This window comes from Pelecanus crispus, chromosome 5, assembly GCF_030463565.1.
Source record: "Pelecanus crispus isolate bPelCri1 chromosome 5, bPelCri1.pri, whole genome shotgun sequence".
NCBI classification, from domain to species: domain Eukaryota; kingdom Metazoa; phylum Chordata; class Aves; order Pelecaniformes; family Pelecanidae; genus Pelecanus; species Pelecanus crispus.
Window position 1 is genome coordinate 54,410,210 of NC_134647.1, and position 20,291 is coordinate 54,430,500.

General features: G+C 51.3%; 1 protein-coding gene across 3 annotated transcripts in view; it reads left to right on the top strand.

Moving 5' to 3' along the window:
- Positions 1 to 1,896: 1,896 nt before the first annotated feature.
- The window catches only part of PBX1 (PBX homeobox 1), a 131,598-nt gene continuing 113,203 nt past the window's right edge, over positions 1,897 to 20,291 (top strand). For all 3 annotated transcript variants that reach the window (XM_075710738.1, XM_075710739.1, XM_075710740.1), the window contains exons 1-2: positions 1,897 to 2,087; positions 4,663 to 4,736. In XM_075710738.1, coding sequence (XP_075566853.1) covers positions 1,897 to 2,087; positions 4,663 to 4,736 — 265 coding nt within the window. The remainder of the gene's footprint in view (positions 2,088 to 4,662; positions 4,737 to 20,291) is intronic.

Sequence of the window (20,291 nt, forward strand, 5' to 3'; positions counted from 1 at the left end):
ACCTTTTATTTATTCTTTTTTAAATACAAATTTACAGGCAAGCCCAGTCCCAGGGCCATCCCTGCTCACCAACCGATGCCTACAGAGGTCTTCTTGGCCACAGGACGGTCTCAGATCCTGGGGATTGCAGAAAGGGGCTGGGGAAGCGCTTCTCCTCTGGACTGCCGTGACACTGGGACACGTAGGTCTGAATGGCAGTCTGGGTGGCCTTGGGACCTCTGCTAGCTTCCCCTGCCCTGTTTGGGCAGGTGTGGGACCATCAGGTGTGGGACGTGGCACGGCCCGCAAGTGTGATGTGCTTGGGAAGGCCCTGCCTGCCAGCCAGCGCGGGTCAGGGAAGGAAGGAGAGAAACAGCACTGTGAGGAGACGCCAGCGGCTGAGCTGAAAGAGCTCCCTGGGGGCTACAGCAGAAGGGGGACCCTGCTGCCACCCGGGGTGTGGAGCCGATGTGGGGACAGCGTGGGGAGTCAGCGCTGGCTGGCTGGTGGGGGGCAGCGGGGAGGCACAGAGGCGGCCTGAGGGGCGCAGGGGGGCTGTGGGGAGCGGGGAAGGCTGCCCGTAGGGCGACGGGGAGGCTGAGGGGAGGTGGGGTGCTGATGGGAGGCGGGAAGGCTGGCTGAGGAGAGGTGGGGGGCTGAGGGGAGCCAGAGGGACGGCGGGAAGGCTGAGGGGAGCCTGAGGAGCAGCGGGGGGCGGCTGAGATGAGCCTGAGGGGGCAACGGGGGGCTGCGGGGAGCCTGAGCGGCGGCGGGAAGGCTGAGGGGCACCGCGCTGAGGGGAGGGGGAAGGCGGGCCAGGCCCCGAGCTGGGCCGAGGGCAGGCGCGCAGAGCGGCGCAATGGCGGCCGGTGAAGCCGGCGGGGCCCCGCAGGCCGAGCCCGGGCAGGCCGCCGCGGCGCTGCCCCTTCCCCCTCCGCCCGGCGGCCGAGGCCGCTTTAAGGCGCGGGCGGGGCGCAGCCCCCGGCCCACCTCTGAACCCGGAGATTGACGGGCGGCCGCGGAGGAGGCGGGGCGGCCCGCGGGGGCCGGCCTTCCCGCCGCCGCCGCCAATGGGGCCGGGGGGGCGGGGAGGCGCCGCTGCCCCTTCCTCCCCCCGCCCCCTGGGCTCCTCCGTGCCAGTTTGAGGAGTCCGGAGCCGAACAAAAGCAGGCGGCGAGGGCCGGGAGCGGTGCGCGCAGGCCCGGCGGAGGGGGGGGGCCCCGCTGCCGGCCGCGGAGCGGTGCGGGCCGCCAGCCAGCCCCGAGCCCGGCCCGAGGGTGGGGGAAAGTTTGGAGCCCTCCCCCGGAGCGCGGGGGCTCCGCCGCGCTCCGGCCCCGGCGCTGCTATCGCGGGCGGCCGCCCCGCTCCGCCCCGCCGCGGTCCTTGCCGCCGCCGCCGCCTCCCCGAGCGCAGCCCCTGCCCCGCCGGCCCCTGCCCCCGCCGGCCGCCCGCTGCCTCCCCGGGCGCGGGCTGAGCTGCCCTGCTTTTGGAGTCGCCGCCGTTTCCCCTCCCTTCCCCGGAACCCCCCCCTTCCCTCCCTTCTCCCTCCTCCTTCCCTCCCTCCCTCCCTCCCTCCCTCCTCCCTCCCTCCTCCTCCAGCAGCCAAAGGGATTTTTTCCCCCTTTCTTTTCTCTCTCTCTCTCTCTCTCTCTTTTTTTTTTTTGCATTTTTCCCCTCCTCCTCCTCCTCTTCCTCCCCGCCGCGGAGCCGGGCGCCAGCGTGAAGGATAAATAAAAAGCGAAGAGGAAGAGGCTGGGGAGGAGGAGGAGGGGGGGGGGGGGGGAGGAGGAGGAGGAGGAAAGAAGAAGAAGAAAGCGAGCAAGAAAAGAAAGCGAGGAGCCAGGCGGCCAGCCCAGCCGCGCCGCTCCCGGCAGCCAGGGCAGGAGGCGGCGGCGGAGCGGGGGCCGGGGGCCGGCGATGGATGACCAGCCGCGGCTGATGCACACGCACAGCGGGGTGGGGATGCCGGGGCACCCGGGCCTGTCCCAGCACATGCAGGATGGACCAGGCGGGGCGGAGGGGGAGGCAGGCAGGAAGCAGGACATCGGAGACATCTTACAGCAGATCATGACCATCACGGACCAGAGTTTGGACGAAGCGCAGGCCAGGTGAGCGCGGCGGCCCGTCCCCGGCCGGGGGGGGGTGTCTGGGGGGGGCAGGTGCCGGGGAAGTTTCCCCCGCGCCCCGGCCCGGCCTTTGTTGTCCGGCCGGGGGAGCGCGCCCGGCCGCGGGGCGCATCGCGCGGGGACGGGGGTTCCTACTGCCAAAAAATTTGGGACGTGGGAAGGGGGGGGGGAACCAAAAAGGGGAGGGGGACACACGGGTTAATCCCCCCCCCCAACTTCGTGGCGGTTTCCGGGGGTCGCAGCGCCCACAGCCCGCCCCCCCCCCCCCCCCCGATCTCCCCCCCGGGGTCCCAAACTCGGGCTCGGCCGGGCAGGCGGCCTGTCTTTTCCCAGCCTTTTTTGGGGTGGGGGCTAATTCCGGAGGGAGATGGTTGTTGGAGCAGGCTGGGCGTCCGGGGGGTTATGCTTTGAGCTCCTCCGAAAGAGGCACAAAGTGGTGCTCCATTTTTTTTTAGGGGCGTTTAGTAATGTTCTTTTAGGGCCCTGTAGTTGTCTTATTTTTAAGGCCATGTTTTTGTGCTTGGAGGATGCACACAGAAGCTTTCATTTTCTTTTTTCTTTTTTTTTTTTTCCTTTTCCTTAATTACAGAGGTATTTAAAAAGGGGAAAAGAGGCTGTAAAAGCCGGTAAACCGAATTGCCCCCGGCTCCAAGGAGCGCAACCTAATACGCACCTTCAAAGGCACTAGCAAAAGTTAAGGGAGCGAAAAAAATAATTCCCAAATTGAAGGCACAGTTGAAGGAATTAAAAAAAAAAAAAAAAAAAAAGTTGCCCTGAATTGCCTAGGGTACACTTGAAATTTCTTCTGGGCTGCAGAGCCTGCTAGGTGTGGTGTCCTTCCCCCTGGCATTCACGCCGTGAGCTGGAGCAGATTGCTAGAATACATTGTTCCTGGAAAAACGCACCGCACCGCCCCAAAACTCGCTCAGTAAGAACTTCCAAAACGGCAAAAGTACCCCCTCCCCGGCTTGTATAAAGCTCCCGCTTACCAAAAAGGCTTGTTGCTGGCCTGATCTTACTAATTTTCTTATGTTCTTGCAGGGGCAGAGTAGCTGTTAGGAGGAGGAAATCATGCACTTTCTTCCCGGCCAGACTCGGGGCAGTGAGGGGATCTTCCTTTGGAAAGTTGCAGGAATTATGTGTGTTCCTGCCTGGATAATTTAATGTAGTTAGTGAAATCAATAAAACCAAAGCAGAACAGAGCTCGGAGAAGGCTTTACGGGTTTTCCTTGCTGGATTGTTGTAGCTGTTTCTAAACAGTACTTTTTTTATTATTATTATTTTTAATTCTGAGCTGCCAAACACGCAATACGTATCAATGATGTTTGGCTTTGCATTTTCTCCATCCATTCTACTATTGCATGGTTGTTTTGCGGCCTCTTTTCTTTTTTTTTTTAATGAAGTTTTGGGAAGATGCAAAGTGCCAGTATGATTTGTAAGAGGGCCCCTACAGCATATGTACGTGATTTGTGTATACCCAAATGTCTGCGCCCATCTGGGTGTGCTGATAAGGGGACTCTGTGGTTCTGCAAGGGTATATACCTTTGAGAGACTTCATCAGATATATAAATCTTTTTAACATGTTGTGGGTGGTGGGGTAAGTAGTGTGAATGTTTGCCAGATGTTCACATTGTATTTCGTGTGTAATTTTGGTTGGTAAACAGAAATCCCGTAACGGGTGCCTGATAGCAACAGCCCTATACAACTAACCCCTTGGCAAAATGATTGTATGGCTTAGGAGAAAATATAAAATTGTACCGTTTCTTGGCCTCAGCGGGCACATGGTGATTTTAAAACCAGCCGATTAAAACCGTCCCCCCGCAACCTCTCTCCTTTCCTCAAAATCCACAGGAGAACAGTCAGCTCTGAAATAACAGCAGCTGAAAAGAAAGGCGTTGAATAGCATGCCCTCCCCTTCCCAGAAGCAGCCGGCTATGTTTTTAAATGTGTTTACTGTCCCAGTTGCAAAGAATTAAATTTCAACACCTGCAAATAAGCTGGGTGTAAGTAGCACGGAGACAGAGGAATGGGTTTCTCTCTCCATACGTGTGCGTGTGTCTCGGTGCTCCAAGTTGGGCACTGAAATTCCCTGAATTGACAGGTCTAAGCAGAGGATGTGTCCAGCACTGGGGCACGGGGGGGTTTATTTCTCCTCTGCCTTGCAGGACAAGCCTAATAAAGCACATGGCTGGGTTTAATATCGGAGGTGGGGGTCAGAGAGAGCCCGGTGCTTTCTCTGTATTGAATAAGACAGTTGAAACGAGCGTGGTTCCCAAAAGCTGCTGGCTTCGGCTCGGCGTATCGTCTGGCTCGCACCGGCGGTGGGAGCCACTCGGTGGCAAAGGCGATTTTCAAGCCATTCCTAAATTGGCGTAATTCATCTCCTCTGTGTTGGGTAGGTGGCTCGAGTCCTAGTGGGGATGGCAGCGGGGCCAAGGGGGCTCAAACGTGTGTGTGTGTCCCCTGCCTCCAGCACGCACCCGACAGCCGATGTGTATTTGGAAAGTTGTTCCCTGTGGTGACATCCTAACCTCACCCTCCCCTCTTTTCTCTCCAGGAAACATGCTTTAAACTGCCACAGGATGAAGCCAGCCCTTTTTAATGTCTTGTGTGAAATCAAAGAAAAAACAGGTAGGAAATCAATGCTGTTGGTTCTGTATTACTTTTCTTTCTGCTCTTTGAGGGTTTTATTCCACCAAGTTTGTGGGCCCCCCCCCCTCCCCATGTAGCAGTATTTAAGTGGGGAGAAATAACTCGCTGGTATTTAATGCATCTGGCAGTGGACTTGCATGATGTGGTTTGTGTCTGGAAAGGAAGATATCATGGTTTAATTTCTACTGTATAGCTTCTTTTTTATTTATTGCTTTTTCTGGGGAGAAGAAAAAATCAAAACCCTTGCTATTTCTCTTGTGCTTTAGTTTCTTCTTTAAGACATGGCACTGTTTTAAAAAAAAAAATCTGAGTACAGAGTGGGAAGAAAAAAACCCAACAAAATGAGATTGTGCAGTTTTACTACTGTTACTATTCAGGTAATCATAAAGGTTTCTTTCTCTTTTTTTTTTTTTTTCCCCCCCCCCCAAAGAAAGGGTTAAAATGCTGTTGTCTGCCAATCATCCAGGCTAGCTCACGTAAAAGCAAGTCGTCAGTTGCCTTTAGTGAAAGCAATATATTAGATTGTTAGTTACTTTAGGGTACTGTTGTTTTATGGCATGGGGTGTTCTCAGGCTTCTAAAGAAGCTAATGGCATGAGAGCGTTGGTTCTGCTGTTTCCCACTTTCCAGACCTCCTACCATGTACTAACACACTTATAACACATCCCAGGGGGGCATTTAAATTTTAAAAGCAACAATTAAAAAATAGCAGTCATCAATCAAGGGTGATCTTAAACAACAGATGCTCAGGGAAGGACATTTAGCAACATGCACCACTTATTTATTTATTTGTTAGGATCTCTCTTTTTTTTTTTTTTAATTAAAAAATGGGGGGAATGATGGAAATTCAGTGGGGGTTTCATCTCTGCTGTTGGCTTTCTGAGCTGACCGGAGGTGATCAGCGGGCTTTTCTGTGGCAATCCAGCTGCCTTGTTTTAGCACGCTGCAAAGTACTTGACTTCTCCCCCCCCTCCCTTTTACAACAAGGACTGTAACAGTCAATAATTCATATCTAAACCATATAAGCAAGGGCATGACATGAATGAAAGTGACAATAAATATGATTGCACACCCAGTTGATATACATTGATAGTTACACATAAAAGGGGAACAGCTTTCGGTAACCTGAATCTGGGTCTTTTTTTTTTTTTTTTTTTTCTTAAATATATATATAAAACCTCCTAGCGTGAGCAGCTGATTGAAAATACAATTACTTGACTCATGCAATATATATAAAATGACTAAGGGGGCCCTTTGTTAAACATTGTTTGTGCAGCGTGTAGCCCAGACAAAGCACCTACCGATGGCATTCGGCTCTCTGAAGTCCTCGTGTCTGCGTGGCCGGGTTTGACCTTACCGAGAGGTCCTTCCTTATGCAGTTGCCATAATATCAAGCTATGGGAACCTCTGTAGAGTTCATATGATGTAACATGAGGGAGTCTGCTTAGAGATAAAATTTATGGGTGGTTTTATAGTCTTTCCCTGTGTGCCACCCCAAAAAGTTCCTTTCCTTCTTCTCTCTATCTCTGTTTATTTTGTGTGAGCCAAAGAAAATGTTTGTCTGTCTTTTCCCTGCGTGTATTTGATGCTGTGTATGTTGTCCACGCAGGGGTACTTTTTGGCAGGGTAACTGATTAATCCTGGCTTGGCTTTGCCATCAGTGCAATCACAAAGTTAGTGGATGGGGGATCTGCTAGGACCAAACCTGGTGGGACATTCAGTTGAGCTCCTGGATCGTCAGGGATGCCGTGGGGTCCTGGTGAGCTGGAGAGGGGTGGGGGGCTGTACATGCCCACAGTGACTGGGTGGGGTAATTCCTGTCTGCTATGGAAAATCGAGAGAGATGGTATAGGGTGAAACATGCTTCTGGAAATAAAGGTGTGGACTCAGGCTGTCTTACGTTTTTGGTGGGTTTTTTTTTTTTTTTAATTTTATTTGTTACTGTTGTGCCTGGTTTACTTGGCTATGGGGCTGCTGTACAGAGGTCTCTGAAGAGGTTGAATTGAGATGGCTTTTGGAGCATTGTTTATCTACCCTCGGATAGGTTTATGGTGAATTATTTTGCTTTGCAAATTCAAAGACCTCCTCCCCTCTTCCCCATCTGCATCCCTAAAAGTCACACTTTGTAAGGAAGCAAATGGCCAGATGGTTTTGTTTTAATTTTTTTTAATTATTGCTTTGTGGGCCCAGTGCTAGGAGGAAGTTAGCCTTGTTTTTTCTGGGGCTGAGGGTACCGCCTGCTTCTGTTTGCTTACCCCTTCCTTGCGGGCAGCGGTGTGAAAGTTGAGTGAACTTCTCTTCTTCCCACTTTCCATTTTGCTTCCCAGATTTTTACATGTGTTGCGTTTGAAATCCTGGTGATTGTTTGTGGTCACTGGTGGGTGTTTGAAAGTGCGTGTGTACATCTTCCCCCCGGCGTTATGATGTGCAGAAATGTGCGTTTGGTTACCCCCGCTGCCTGATTTAAGTGACTCCAGAGCCTTACGGAGACTTTACCACCGTCTCTCGCAACATTATGGCTAATATTTCATAGTGTTAACATTGTCTTGAGCAAACCCAAAGTGTCCATAAAGTTCTTAAAAAAAGAGGTTGTCTGTATTGGCCAAAGAGTTCCCTTTTGCACTTGGGCTCTTCAGTTATTTTTAAAGCATTTATAAACACTTTTAAAAATAATAATAATAATAATTAAAAAAGCTTGGTGAGTTGTCTTTTGTCTGCAACCTGGAGATTGCTGCTTTTGGGGTGATGTCTGTTTAACAAAAGTTGAGAGGTTTGATCCGAGCAGGAGCACATCGGGGGGAAAAAAAAATTGCAGCTTAAATATACGTATAAGTTGTCGGTGATCATTTGGTGTGTTTTCACTTGCTGTTGGTCGCTTTGTTGCGAGGGAAGGGGCAGGACTGCCTTCAAATGGCTGGCTGGCTTTTTGGAATAATAATTATGGAAATGGGAGGCATTGTTGTCCTAAATACAATTGATTCCTCCGTCAATAGGGATTGAAATCGGAAATTGCATTGCTGATTTATAAAAAGTTTGAAGGCAGGGGTAGGGGCTCTGTCTTTATGGCCTTTTTTCCCCCCCCTTGTTTTTTTTCCTCTCTCGGTATGTGTGTGTGTTTTTTTTTTTTTTTTTTTAAGCTGTTCTCTGCATGAGCAGAATAGCTAAGCAGAAGAATCAGGCAAGGCGTACGCAGACGTGGGGTCCTTGGATGGCAAACTGGAAAATATCTGCTGTCAAAATGCAGCAGCATCTATTTCAGCTGTGAACCTTTCCCAACTCCCATCTTGTTCGGCGGGGACCAGCGGGGAGAGGCTGAGCGCAGGATATATGACCATTTAATCTGATTCCTCCTTCTTAAGAGCTTTTCCCATCGTTTCACTTTCTCTGCTCTTTTTGGGGAGGTGAGGGCATCAGGCAAATTCTACTTCTTAAAAAGACCCTGACTTTGTATTTGAAATCTGCCGATTTTTATTTTCTTACCCCCCTCACCTTTCTGTGTTGAAGGAATTCAGGGTTAAGAGAAAAATGTGCATACTACCAATGGGGGGAATTTATGAAGTGGAATATTTATAGACAGCACTGATTAGCCGTGCAATTGTTGTTGAATAATGGGTTTGTTTTTTTTTTTTAATTTTAGAACATAATAGCTATATAAGGTGCCTCCTAGCTACCTTTCCCTATGCATTATCTTCACCAAACTTAACTCAAATCAGATCTTTGGAGGAGGTAGGATTTTTTTCCCCTTCTTTTCTTCCTTAACACCCCTTTGTTCTCTCCAGCTCTGTGTTCAATTAACACCCCCATCGCAGAACTGTAGTTTTTTTTTTTAATGTCGGTTACTGTATTTCACTTCTGACACCTCTCTTATTATTCTTGCCTGCTGTTTCTCTTTAATATAGCAATTACGATATGGGGTTTCTTTCTTTCTTCCTCCCTCCCTTCTCTTCCCCCCCTCCCAACTAAAGCCCCACCAAGAGCGGCATGGGGAGAAGAGGGGCAGCTGTGGTGTGTGCAGTGCCGGTGTTTTTGGGTTGCGGGGCAGAGCTGTAAGTGGGGTATGCTGACAAGCCCAAGGCCCCTCAGATGAAGTTTTTCACAGGGCAGGATGGGGCAGCTTGCTTTCCTTCCCCCCCCCAGCCCTTCTCTAGTGTTTCAAATGCTGCCCTCCTTATCCTGCATTTCCACCGAGGTTTCCCAAGGTGCAGGGGAGAGTTAAACATTCCAATTTGAATTTCAATGCAATTCTTGCACCTAAGGCTTCATTCTGCTTCTGCAAAAGCTCGTAATGAAAGTGCTTGCACTCCCACCCTCGAGGATTGGGGTGCCCGCTCTGCTCTCAGCAGGTCCAGCCGTCGCCTGGTTGTTCTCCCTCCTGCCCTTCAAAGGGGAGGAAGCCTTTGCTTTGATATTTATTATTCCCCCCCCCCCCCCCCCCCCCCTCCAGCTGAAAGGCTTTGAAGGCAAAAGTGATGCTTCTCTCTCCCAGCCAGGCAGGCTCTGCTGGGTCTGTAGGGGCAGAGTCTGTCAGGTCCCTGCTGCGGTTGCCCTGAGGGGAAACGAAACATTTTGGGAGAGCAGGGTCTCCAGCTGGCCAGCGCTGCCCAAGGAAACCTCTTTGCAGCTCACAATTAAATTGGTTCCAGAAACCTGATGTCTTCAAGGAAATGAGGGAAGGGAACGTGCAAGGGACTGGAAGATAGAGGTGGTTTGGGAGGGAAGGCAGCATCTGGGAGACCTCAGCTTGGTGGAGGGCTGTATTACTGCAAGAGGAGCAGCCACCTCTGGGGACTGGCTGGGAGGGGATGGAAACCAGTCACCCTGATGGGAAAATCCTGGTGGCTAGAAGGAGCAGGGTCTTCAGGGTTGGACCTGTGCCCCTGCAGTGAGTTCTTTTTCTGGGCTTTCCTCCTCCAGTGTGGTGCTGTCCGTCAGGGATCTGCCGGGGATGGATAGCTTTGGAGGAGCGTGCTTGCAGGGAGATTTCTCTTTTTTCCTTTTTAATTTTGTATTTTCTTCCTCTCCCCTGGTAGCATGTGGTTGGAGCTCTTTGAACGGAGCAAGCTTAATTAGTTTAATCAAAATTGGCCTCCTGCAATCCTCTGGGGAGGAGGTGGGAAGCACGGGGCTGCCAGCGGGCTCTTCCGCCCATGTCTTACCACTCAGCTCTGCCGGCAAAGTGGAGAAACCAGGCCTGGCTCCGGCATGACATTACTGCTCCTGAGGGACTTCCCACAATTTGGGGAGTACAGGAGTAAACCTGTTTGGTTTTGTTTCAAGGCTTGTTTTTTGTGGGTGCCTGATGTTGAGTAAACTTTGCTGTGATTGCATTGCTGTGATTGCAGCAGACTGGGAGGATGCTCTTGAAGGGTCTGCTCTGTCCCATCGCTCCCTGCCCCATCTGTTTGCTTCTGGGGGATGGATGAGCTCATCCTCCTGCCACAGATCCCATGTTCCTGAGTCTCCCAGCCTTTGCTTGCACCAGCCTCCTCAGGTTTTGGGTAGCGGTGGCCATTGGGGGTGTGTGTCCAGAGAAGGAGGGTGCTGGGAAGGTGCCATGCTGGCAGCCTGCGCTTTGAATGCTGCCTGCTGACAGCACTGGACAAGACACAGAGGAAAAGGAATCTTCGTGTTCCATGAATGCATGCTGGAAAAAGATCTATATTAACCAGATGCATACATAAATAACAGTAATGAGAGCATCCTCTTATGTGAATGTTAGGTGTCTTCCCTGCTGCCACAGGTCTCTCTCTAGTCCATCTCCCCTTGCCTCTGCATGGTCTTGGCAGCACTCAAGGTGCTGTGGGTGAGTCTGGGGGAAGAGATCTTGTTACCGGGCCTTGTAGCTCCAAACGAGAAACTTGGAAGATCTTTCAGCCCTAAATTTCTCCAGGGAAAAATGGTTCAAGTTCCCTTATTTGAGACCTGCAAAGGGATTTCCCCCTCAGAGCGCTGACTGTCTGCAAGCAGAGCTTTTCTAAACGATCTCAAATGCTAGATTTATTCCTGTTATCAGGCTCACGCGCTGCGTGCTGGCCCTGGATTTGAGGGCAGCGGCTGTAAACAAAACGCAGAGAAACTCAGAGACAATTTCATCATGGCTTTCCCCCCCCACCCCGCCTCGTCACAAGGAAATTACTGCATGCAGCAATTCTTCAGGGGAGTAGGGTGATGGTTTAAACGTAAATGGTTTAAACGTAAATGGTTTTGTTTGCAGTGAGATACACTAGGCTACGCTGCTGTTGGTGCTTCTGCTGAATCAGAGCTGGGGTTTTTGGTGGGGAGAAGGGAGGAATGTGGGATTCCTCCTCTGCCTTTAGTTTAGCACCTCGTTCCCCAGTTTCTACTTTAATCTGGGAGCTGCTGCCTTTTCTGCTCATGAAGCTCTGCAGAAGGTTTTGTGATCTCTTGGAAATCTGCTGTGAAGCATTTTGCTACTTTTTTGGTTTTTTTCCTTCCTGCACTTGGAGTTGGGGTGCTTTGGGAAGCAGGAGAGCCTGTCCTATTTGCTCTGTGCACTACAGGGGTGGTTTGCAGCTGGTGCAAAACACCAGGTACCCAGTGGGAGCTGCGGGTGAGTTTGCATCTGAAGATGTGATATTTTCTTTTTTCCACCTTTTTTTTTAATTTTTTTTATTCCTGCCTTGCATTCCTGTTGCAGTTTTCCTATACAGTGAGTTTCACCCTCCTAACACATGCTTTGCTTTGTTTTGGGAGTTGCTGTGGGTGAGGTGGGCTGTGCAACCCTGGCTCCATGGACTCCAGAGCAGGATGCCCCTGCCAGGCTCCACGCTTTGGGGCTCAATCTCTGGGCGTTTGGGTGCTGGGCAGGGAGAAGTGGTGCTCCCTTGTGTTGCAAGCACGTGTTCTGTACAGCACCTAGCACAGGGGGACTCCGTGCTGGGTTGGGGTTTGGAAGGAGGTAATGTGATTTACAGCAATGGATCTGGTTAATAATCTCCAGCAGCTTCTGTATACTCAGGGGCTGCTTGTATTCCCAGCCAGGTGTTTGCAGACCGGATCAATATGGCCCTATTTGCATGGGGCTGTCCGTAATCTAATAAACCAACCTCAATCCGCATCCTTTGCTTTCCCCAAACATCCACCCAGAGATGATCCCGGTACAGTCAGACTGGCAAGTGTTCCCTGTGGTGGGAGAAGCTGTTTGTGAACAGTGCCTGGCCCCTGGACTGTCAGCCTGGGGTCACACGTGGCACCCCAATGCTGGCAGCGTGTACTGGGTGCCAAGGCTATACCCTCCACTGGAGCCCGGGCTGTGTGAGCGCCCCTGCATTTTGTGTGCGCTAGACATTTGTAGGTGCTGCATGGTGCTTTGCAGACCGTCACCTCCCCAGCGTGCTCCAGAGGCATCGATCGACACTGGGGTTTTCCATGAAATCCCTCCTCTTGCCATGCTGCCTTTGGGGAGCATCCGCTGGGAACCCCATGTGAAACCAAAAATGATGGTTTTGTGGGTCAGGCAGTCGGCAGCTTCTGCTGAAAACTGTCTCAGAGGTGTTGCATCCCCTGGAGACTTAAATAATACAAGGTGGCAGGCAGTATAGGGGTAAATTACAGAAGGCTGTGGCCTGAGGAGGCTGCGGGCTGAATATATTGAAGCATGGTGTTGTCAGGCTGGTGGCAGGGCTTGTGGAGGGACTAGAGCGATGCTTTCTCCCAGTGCTGGGGGATTGGTTGGGCTGAAATTATTGGTTTGCAACTGTGTCGATTTTAAAAAAAAAAAAAAAAAAAGCACTGAAGAATTAAATTGCTTGGCCTTGTGTTTGTGAGCCCTGTCCCTGTATTTTTTTTTTTCTTTTTTTTTAAGCTGGAACAGTAAGCCGTCTTTATCGGCTCCTGGTGGTGAAGGCGAGGTGGCAGGAGAACCAGCAGCCCAGTGGAGGGGATGGCTGCGGGGGGAAGCCGCCTCACCAGACTGCTGTGCCCGCTGAGGAGCGGTGTGCTGTCGCTGCTTCTCGGCGTTTTCGGGAGGTCACCAGCGTGTATAATAGAAATCCTCTCTGACACCTTGAGCGAGCAGCACATTGTCACCATCGTCTCCCTACCCGGCCTTTTATTTATACGAGAAGCCTTACCCAAAATAGCTTTGCTGCTTGGCCTAAGCTGACGGGCTGTTTCCCACTGCCCCTTTTTTTTTTCTTTTTTTTTTTTTTTTTTTGGTAAATATGCTGATAAATTGAAAGCCCTCAGAATAGCCAGTGCTGTGAGGAGCCACGCTAATCTAAAATGATAACTTTGCCATTTTACTTCAGCCTTGGTGAAAAATGAGCAGAGCTGCCTTTGCAAGTGGGATCAGCCTGTCTAAATGCTGGTGGCTGGATTTTTGTTTCTTGCCCGAGTGCAAGCCCTGAAACTCGGTTCATCACTTCCATGTCACATTTTTGGTTTCACAGGCAGTATTTTGTAATGCCACGTTTGGCCCAGCCTGGCTGGCCTGCCTGTCCTCGTTATCAGAAGAGGAAAATCAAGTTTCTCTCCTGGTTGGATAACATTTTCAAATTCCAGAGTGATGTCGATTAGCAAAATTTTCAGTGGCAGGTTAACCGGCAAAAATACCCTTCTAGTTGCAAAGTGTTTGTTGCTGGTTGCTGCTCCTTTCCGAACTCCCGTGGTCCTGATCCCGGACATATCTCTGCAGCAGGGAGATTTTTCTCTCAATTCAGCTTGACTGTTTCCTTTGACATTTGATATTTACAAGGCTGGAGCCAAAATGAAAGCAAATCTGCCCATAACTCTCTGAAATGTGCCTTTCTAATTTCAACATTAATGTTTCAAAACCCAAGTGGCTGGTGGGTGTATGTTTGCTTGTTTATACACAGCTGCCTTTTTTTTTTTGCTTTTTTTTTCCCTGTGCAGTGATTCTCTGGTGAAACATTAAGAATGATACAATACCTGGATCCTCTGGATGGATTGGTCTCTGGCTTTAACCTTTGAATTTGGCTTTTAACTTTAAGTCTAATGTTAAAGGTTGGAAGTGTTTTAACTTAGTCTTTTTTGTTTGGGAGGGGGATTTTTATATGCAAAATTATTACTGCAATAATATGATTATTGCAGATCTCTAGTCAAAAGGCACAGGTCACAGGCTAAAAGAAATGAGTTGGAAGGAGTCACAGCCATCGGTCCTGACTTCATAGTGCAGGACACAGACTTCTCGGTATGTTTTGTGTGAAGCTTGTGCTTTCCAGAAGGGCATTTGGTCTTGTGTAGGAAAGTTGCAGGCAGTAGGACATGCTCCACCACCCTGGTGGAGGTGGTGTTTTGAAGGGTTTATGACCCTCGCTTTGTAAGGAGCCACCTATTTCTGATCTGAATTTGTCAAGCTTCTGGCTGCTGTGTTGTGCTGTGCATGTGCCCGCTGAGAGTGAGGAGCCTGCTGTGGCCCTGCTCCTGGTGCAGTTGCGTGTCTGGGGGGAGCAGGTGTCAGGAATGGTGTTTTCAGCAATGTATTATTCCCCCAGAAAATCCTGGCTGTTAGATCAGGTCAGCAGATGTGAAGCGTCAATCGGTATTGGTGGTGGGAAGGGGAGTTGCAATACACTTTGCTAATGGAGAAAAACCCACGGAGCAATTCCCTGATTTACGCTTTTGGCGATGTGAAATGAAGCTGTCTGAAGCGCTTTGCTCAGCAAGCTTGTAGCAGACTGCTTCTTCCTCCCTACTTCATGCAGATTTTTCCGAACAGGCTGTTTCTCAGCTCTGTTGCTGGATGGACAGAGGTGGCTAGGGGGGGCACAGACCCCTTAAATGCATCTGGAAGCACAAAGGTTTGAGCATGGGAGCAGGGAGCGAGCAGCGCTGGCTGTAGCTTGCTCCAAAGCCCCAGTGCAATTCTGTCCCCAAGCGGCTGAAAAGGTCATTTAGCGCAATAGCAAACGTTTAATTTTTTTTTTTGTACTTCCTCAAATAGTCAAATTAGCATCCTTCCTCTGCTATGGGAGCTTCTGGAGGGGGCGTCCCGAGAAGGATTATCGGTAGGAGCGTCCGGGCCTGGGCTGTTCCTCTCCCGAAGGTCCCTGGCTGCTATTTGCACATCCCGGGGTCTGACTGCGGCTGGCATTTCCCCTGTTCGGTGGAATTTACTTTCCGCCTGGCAAGGGCATTGGGTAACATTTGCGCACCTGGGCTGCTTAAGCCGCGGAGGGGCTGGGGGGGATGCGGTGGAGAAGGTCAGGGGTCTCTGCTTTCCTTACGGGCAGGAGGGAGTGGGGAGAGCAGCTGATGGGCACTGCATCCTCTACCTAGGCAGCAAGCAAGAGGGGGAAAATGACCTTATGTAGCATGATGGTACCTGTGCAACCATCTGGACCCTGCTCTAATGTTGGGTGGATGCGGGATTGGCCCTGGCTGTGGAGAGCTTGGACCCTGCTTGGCTTCCTCTTGTGGTGGACAGATCGTTTGGGCAGCAGGTGCTTGGTTGGTTTTTATTTTGGCAAAGGGTGTTGTATTTCCATTTGGGTAGGTTTGCAGCGCGTGCCCAGGAGGTGCGCTGCCTGGGGTGGGATTTCTCCTTAGAAATGGTTCTTCTGCATCCAGGTCTAGAAAGCTGTGGGTTCCTGGCCCACGGGCTCCTGAGGGTAGGATGACATGTGCAGCAGTATGATGGCATGGCTGGAGGCTTAGGGAGCCTATCCCAAGGGCAGAAGGGGATTGTTTACTGTGAAAAACCCACAAGCAATATGGAAGGAGGTAAGACACAGCGAGGGGTGGTGGTAGGGGAAGTCCCTGGTCTTTCTGTGCTCCTGAGACAGGTGGCAAAGTCCACACGGGCGGAAGGACAGATTTTTATTTCCCTTTTTCTGCTGTGTTTGGTTAGGCTTTGGAAATGTTCTTTGGCAAAGGTAGTGTTCTTAGCTGGCTGGGTGCTCTGGGGGGTAATGGCCAGGGCAGAAGGCGAGTGCTGCGAGGGCCGTGATGGCATGGTTAGGAGCTGCGGGCATGCCAGTCTTGTGTGCCGAGGCATGTGGCTGCAGGCAAGGGCGGCAGACGGACCTGCTTCATTGTACATAGGCTGTGATTGAGAAAGGAGCTGCACAATTAGGAGAGGTCCCTGCAGTTTGTGTTTGAAAGGAGCTCTATTAGGATAATTTTTATGCTCCTGTTTAATCAGAAGGCCGTCTGCTGATGAAGAGGGAAACTGCTTGCACAGGCCCTGCGAGTCGCTGGGGTGTGCGGTGGGTCTCTGGTCCCTTTTGCTTTTTTATTTTTTTTGTTTCACCCTTCGGGGTTGCTGGGTCTGCTGCCCTGGAGGCAGCCAGGCTCCCATCCAGCACCCTTGGGTAGTAATGCTCTCCTCCCTCGGGCAGCTCTTTCCAAGGATCATCTCGTCCTCTTGGCTGTTACACGTAGTCGGCAGCCTGCTGCCTTCCTCTTGCCACATCTCCTCCCTCCACGCAGGCACTGATGCTCGGTCTGACCCTGGTTAGCGATTGCTCTCGCAGGCTCCTGGGGGAAGCCTGGCCCGGTGGCTCTCCGGAGGGCTCTCCTAGGCTCAGTGGGGAGTGTGGAGGAGACCTAAATGAAGAACAAATGAGAACCATATAGAGACAAATGGGAATCAGATTTAGGAAGCAGACGAGACAACCCTTTGGAAGGGGCAGGGGGGCTGTTTGCTTTAATCAGTCTCCTTGAGTTTCAGGCAATAATAAAGCAGATTTGTTTTCTTTTACCTTCTCTTCCCCCAGCCCTCTCTTTTTTCCTCTGTTCCTCTTACTTGCTGTTCTCAAAATAGCCCTGGATCCAGCAGCACTAGCATCTCCTCACCGAGCTCTCACCTTGTGCAAATGGGATTACTGGCCAATCCAGCCGACATCTTGTCCAGTTTTTTCCCTTCTCCTTCTGTCTAGTTCTCCCTGTCAGGAACTTGTTGCTTCAAGCCAGGCTGCCTTGGCTGGGCTGCTGGGGATGGGTTCCTCCCACTGCCAGAAGAGCATTTTGGACTTTCTTGAGCGAGTGGCAGAGCAAACTCTTCCAAATGGGCTGAGGTTTTTTCTGTGTAGTTGGTTTGTCCTGGCATGCTCTGCTGTTTAATTTAGAGGCAGTCCCCAGGGACTGGCTGTGCTTGGAGGAGATCAAAGTTTCTCTGTCAGAGGTCTTGGTCACTGCTTCTAAGATGCTCGACTTACCTCCTAACATGCACTCCTCTGCGACGCCGTGGTGGCTGCAAGGAAGGACCCTGCCTTCCTGGCCTCCATGGATGGGTTGTTTCCCTGCAGAAATGTACTTCCTTCCCCTTCCTCCTCCTTTTTCCCCTGGTCATCGTCTTGGTGAGCAGCAGGTGGATCTTGGGAGGGCTGGGGCCATACGTAGCTGTGGGTCAATGAAGTCAAGCCTTTGATCCTTTCTACTTCCAAGAGTCCTGGTGATGAGTAATCTTTCTAAGCAGAGAGACCAGACTGGAGCTGGGATTAGCAGTTCCCATGGCCGTCTCTGCAGCTCTCCATCTCCTGTGCAAGGAATGCATCATGCGAGGAATGAAGTTTCTCCCACCATGAAGGGGACCATGTGCCCTGCCTGCTGCTGTGTGCCTGGTTGGGGAGGTCTTGCCAGTGCCTTCTGTGCCTGGGCTGCTCTGCTGCCCATGGCTGTTGTGGTCATGTCCCAGGTAGAGCTTTCTCATACAGAGTTGTTTTGCTATTTGCTGGTGGCTAGTAGAGAGACAAGGGATCTGGGATAACCTCCAGCATGTTCTAGTGGATTGCTTTCAGGTGCTGTCTTGGGTTTTGTAACCCACTTAATCTCTGTCGTAAGCAGGATTCCCCATCCTGGAGAGTGAGTTCACCCGCTCGGCTGAGATGTGCTGGGAAGGCTGGTGGGTGAAAAGGCTCCGGTATGACCCTTGGATTTCCAACTGCTTGTGCCTCAGACAGAGACTTTCAAGATGGCAGAGTCCAGACTGTGTTCCCAGCCAGCCCATGGGGCCGTGGGTCCCCTCCTGTGTTTAGTGGGTGATGCTGGTGCAACGTGGTGGGGTGGTTTGTGTGGGGCACCCTTCACCTCCAGTGCTCAGCAGGTCTCTTGTGAACGCGGCAGAATTACACGTACAATTGCCATCACTTTCCTGTGTGGCTTGGCACATCTTGCACGTAGGCTTTGCCGATAATCCTCAATGGAGGCTGTGTCCAATCCTGGTGTGGGCATCTTAGCTGCTCGGCAAGAGCCATTCAGGAGGAAGTTTGTGGTGGCTTTGCTGCCCATGAGGGGCTGATTTAATTAATGTTTGCAAGACTACCACAAGGCCTTCCAGTTGCAAACGGTTTGGCTTTGCTCTGAAAAGCAGAGTGAAGCAAAGGAGCCGAGCATGACCTGCAGTGGCTTTTCCGGGTCCCTGAGGTCGGCATGAGGGAAACCGCCTCCGTTGCAGCGTAGGGTGATCCTCCTCCCTTGTTCAGTATGGCAGAAATTGTGGTTGTAAGCCTTCATCCCTGGTATGTAACCGTGCTGTGGGTAGTTGTCTCCCCCAGCTCATGCAGACGGGTGCATGGGGGGTGAGGGGAGCACACAGGTGCTTCAGTGCCCTGGATGTACCCCAAAGCTCCCTGTCCTGTACTGTATTTCATCTTCCAATGCTTCCAGAGAGGTCTGTGCCTAAGATACTTCTTGTTGCTGCCAGCAAGCTTCCCTTTAACCATGCCACGGTGGGGCTTTTTTAAAAATTTTATTTTATTAGGAAATTCCCATTTGGTTGCTTTAAAAAGCAAGCCCTTGTGGCTGGCCCCTGGCCCACCGCTAACAGATTTGTTTGAGAAAAGGCTGCGTTGGCATCCTGTTTTATTGAACATGCCTCCTGGGAAGGCGGTTTGAATATCCTTCTGTCTCCTCGGAGCAGGGAGCTCTCAGGACTGCCTGCCGCCATGGGGATGGGGAATGCTCTCTTCTCTCCCTTTCCCTCCCACCCCTTCCCCTTGTTCAAGCCTCCCTTTTCTTTTTTCTTTTTTTTTTTTTTTTTGGAGGAGAGAGAGCGCTATGCACGGTGCGTCCAGCTCCATGCGGCTTTTCTCTTTCCCCACGGAGTTCATCCAAAGTTCGTATCCAGACGATGAACAAAGTAGCTCAGACCTTTTCCTGACTCCTCACCCTTTGTCCTCATCACTTAGTGACAGACAGGAATCAAATGCCACAGACAGGCTGACGGGACAGGGCTGTGTGAAAGTCCTTGGAGGAGGAGGAGGAGGAGTGGAGCAGTGCTGGGTAGATGGGGGACTCATGTTTAAACTCTTCTCCCCCACCCTGGGTAAAGAGTGGAGCTGCTCTTTCTTTGAAGGGCAGAGGGGAGGTGCAGCAGCTTTTTTTTCTTTTTGGCAGAAACCGGATAAATTTTTAGTGACAATAGACGTAGGGAAGAAGGACCGGATGGAGTTAGCCTCAGCACTGGGTGTGCCTCCCATCGGGAGCAGGGGAAGGAAGGGGCTGCAGGTCGTTATGGATCAGAGGGAAGGAGGCTGCTGGTCTGCCTGCATCGCCTCTCTGCTGGAAGAGGAGGCTTTGCTGTAGGGAGGAGGGGGTGCACGGTTCCAGTCCCCATCTGCTTATAAGGGCTGCATTGCCCAAGAAAGGTGGCTTGGTCTGGTCTTGGCTTGGTCTTCCATCTCACCTGGCTTCAGGGCTCCCCTCTGGGCGGTAGGTGGTACCCCACTGGGGGTGCAGGAGAGTGGGGTTTAATGTGGGAGGCCTCCTTGTGCCAGCAGGCAGCATGTGCAGGCTGGTTCAGCTGGGCAGCTGCCCGGGTTGGGCTTCTTGCTACTACCAAAAGCTGGGAAGGGACCATTTCCCAAGCTGGTGTTTGGGGTGCTCAGGAGACTTGGTTCAGCCTGTCAGGAAGGGAAAGGAGTAATTTAGTCTGTTTGTTAGCACTTGTCTAACTCATTCAACTGTCAGAATTGGGATGACTCCTAACGGGTATTTATCCTTCTTCCAGATGTCCTCCCTACCATTCACCTTCTTTCCTTTTTTTAATGAAAAATAATGACAACTAGAATGTTTGGAAGTCACAGATGAGGAAAGGATGGCAGTACCTCATGGTAGAGATTTTTGTGGGGACTTTTATGGAAGCTGGGTTGGCAGGAGATGTCCATGAAATGTATGGTGACCATTTGCTCGGGGCTGTTCCTCAAGAGGTGCTGTGATCCTGCAGAGATGTGCTGGGCCAGGGCTTTGCTTCAGTCCTGGATCTTCTCATGACTGAATGCCTCACGTCTGTCCCTGGAAAGCAAGGACCTTCCCCTTGGTCTCCTAAGGGGATCCTCCTGGTGCAGACAAGTGGCTGTGGCCATCCCGTAACATGTTATCTGTTAAAGTCTCTGGAGCAAGCTCCAGGGATGTGGTGTGAGGCAGGGCTGTGGGCTTTGCCTGCTTAGGGCCACCCTCTTGGTAGGGAGATGTGGATATCCCTTGTGTAGACAAACTCTGTGCCAGGCTTTCAAGGCATGGGTATGTGATTGGGCAGGGAGGGGAAACGCTCCTGTCAGAAAAGGACTTGCAGAGGAGCATTTACATTTAGTCCTTAAATCCTGGGAAGTAC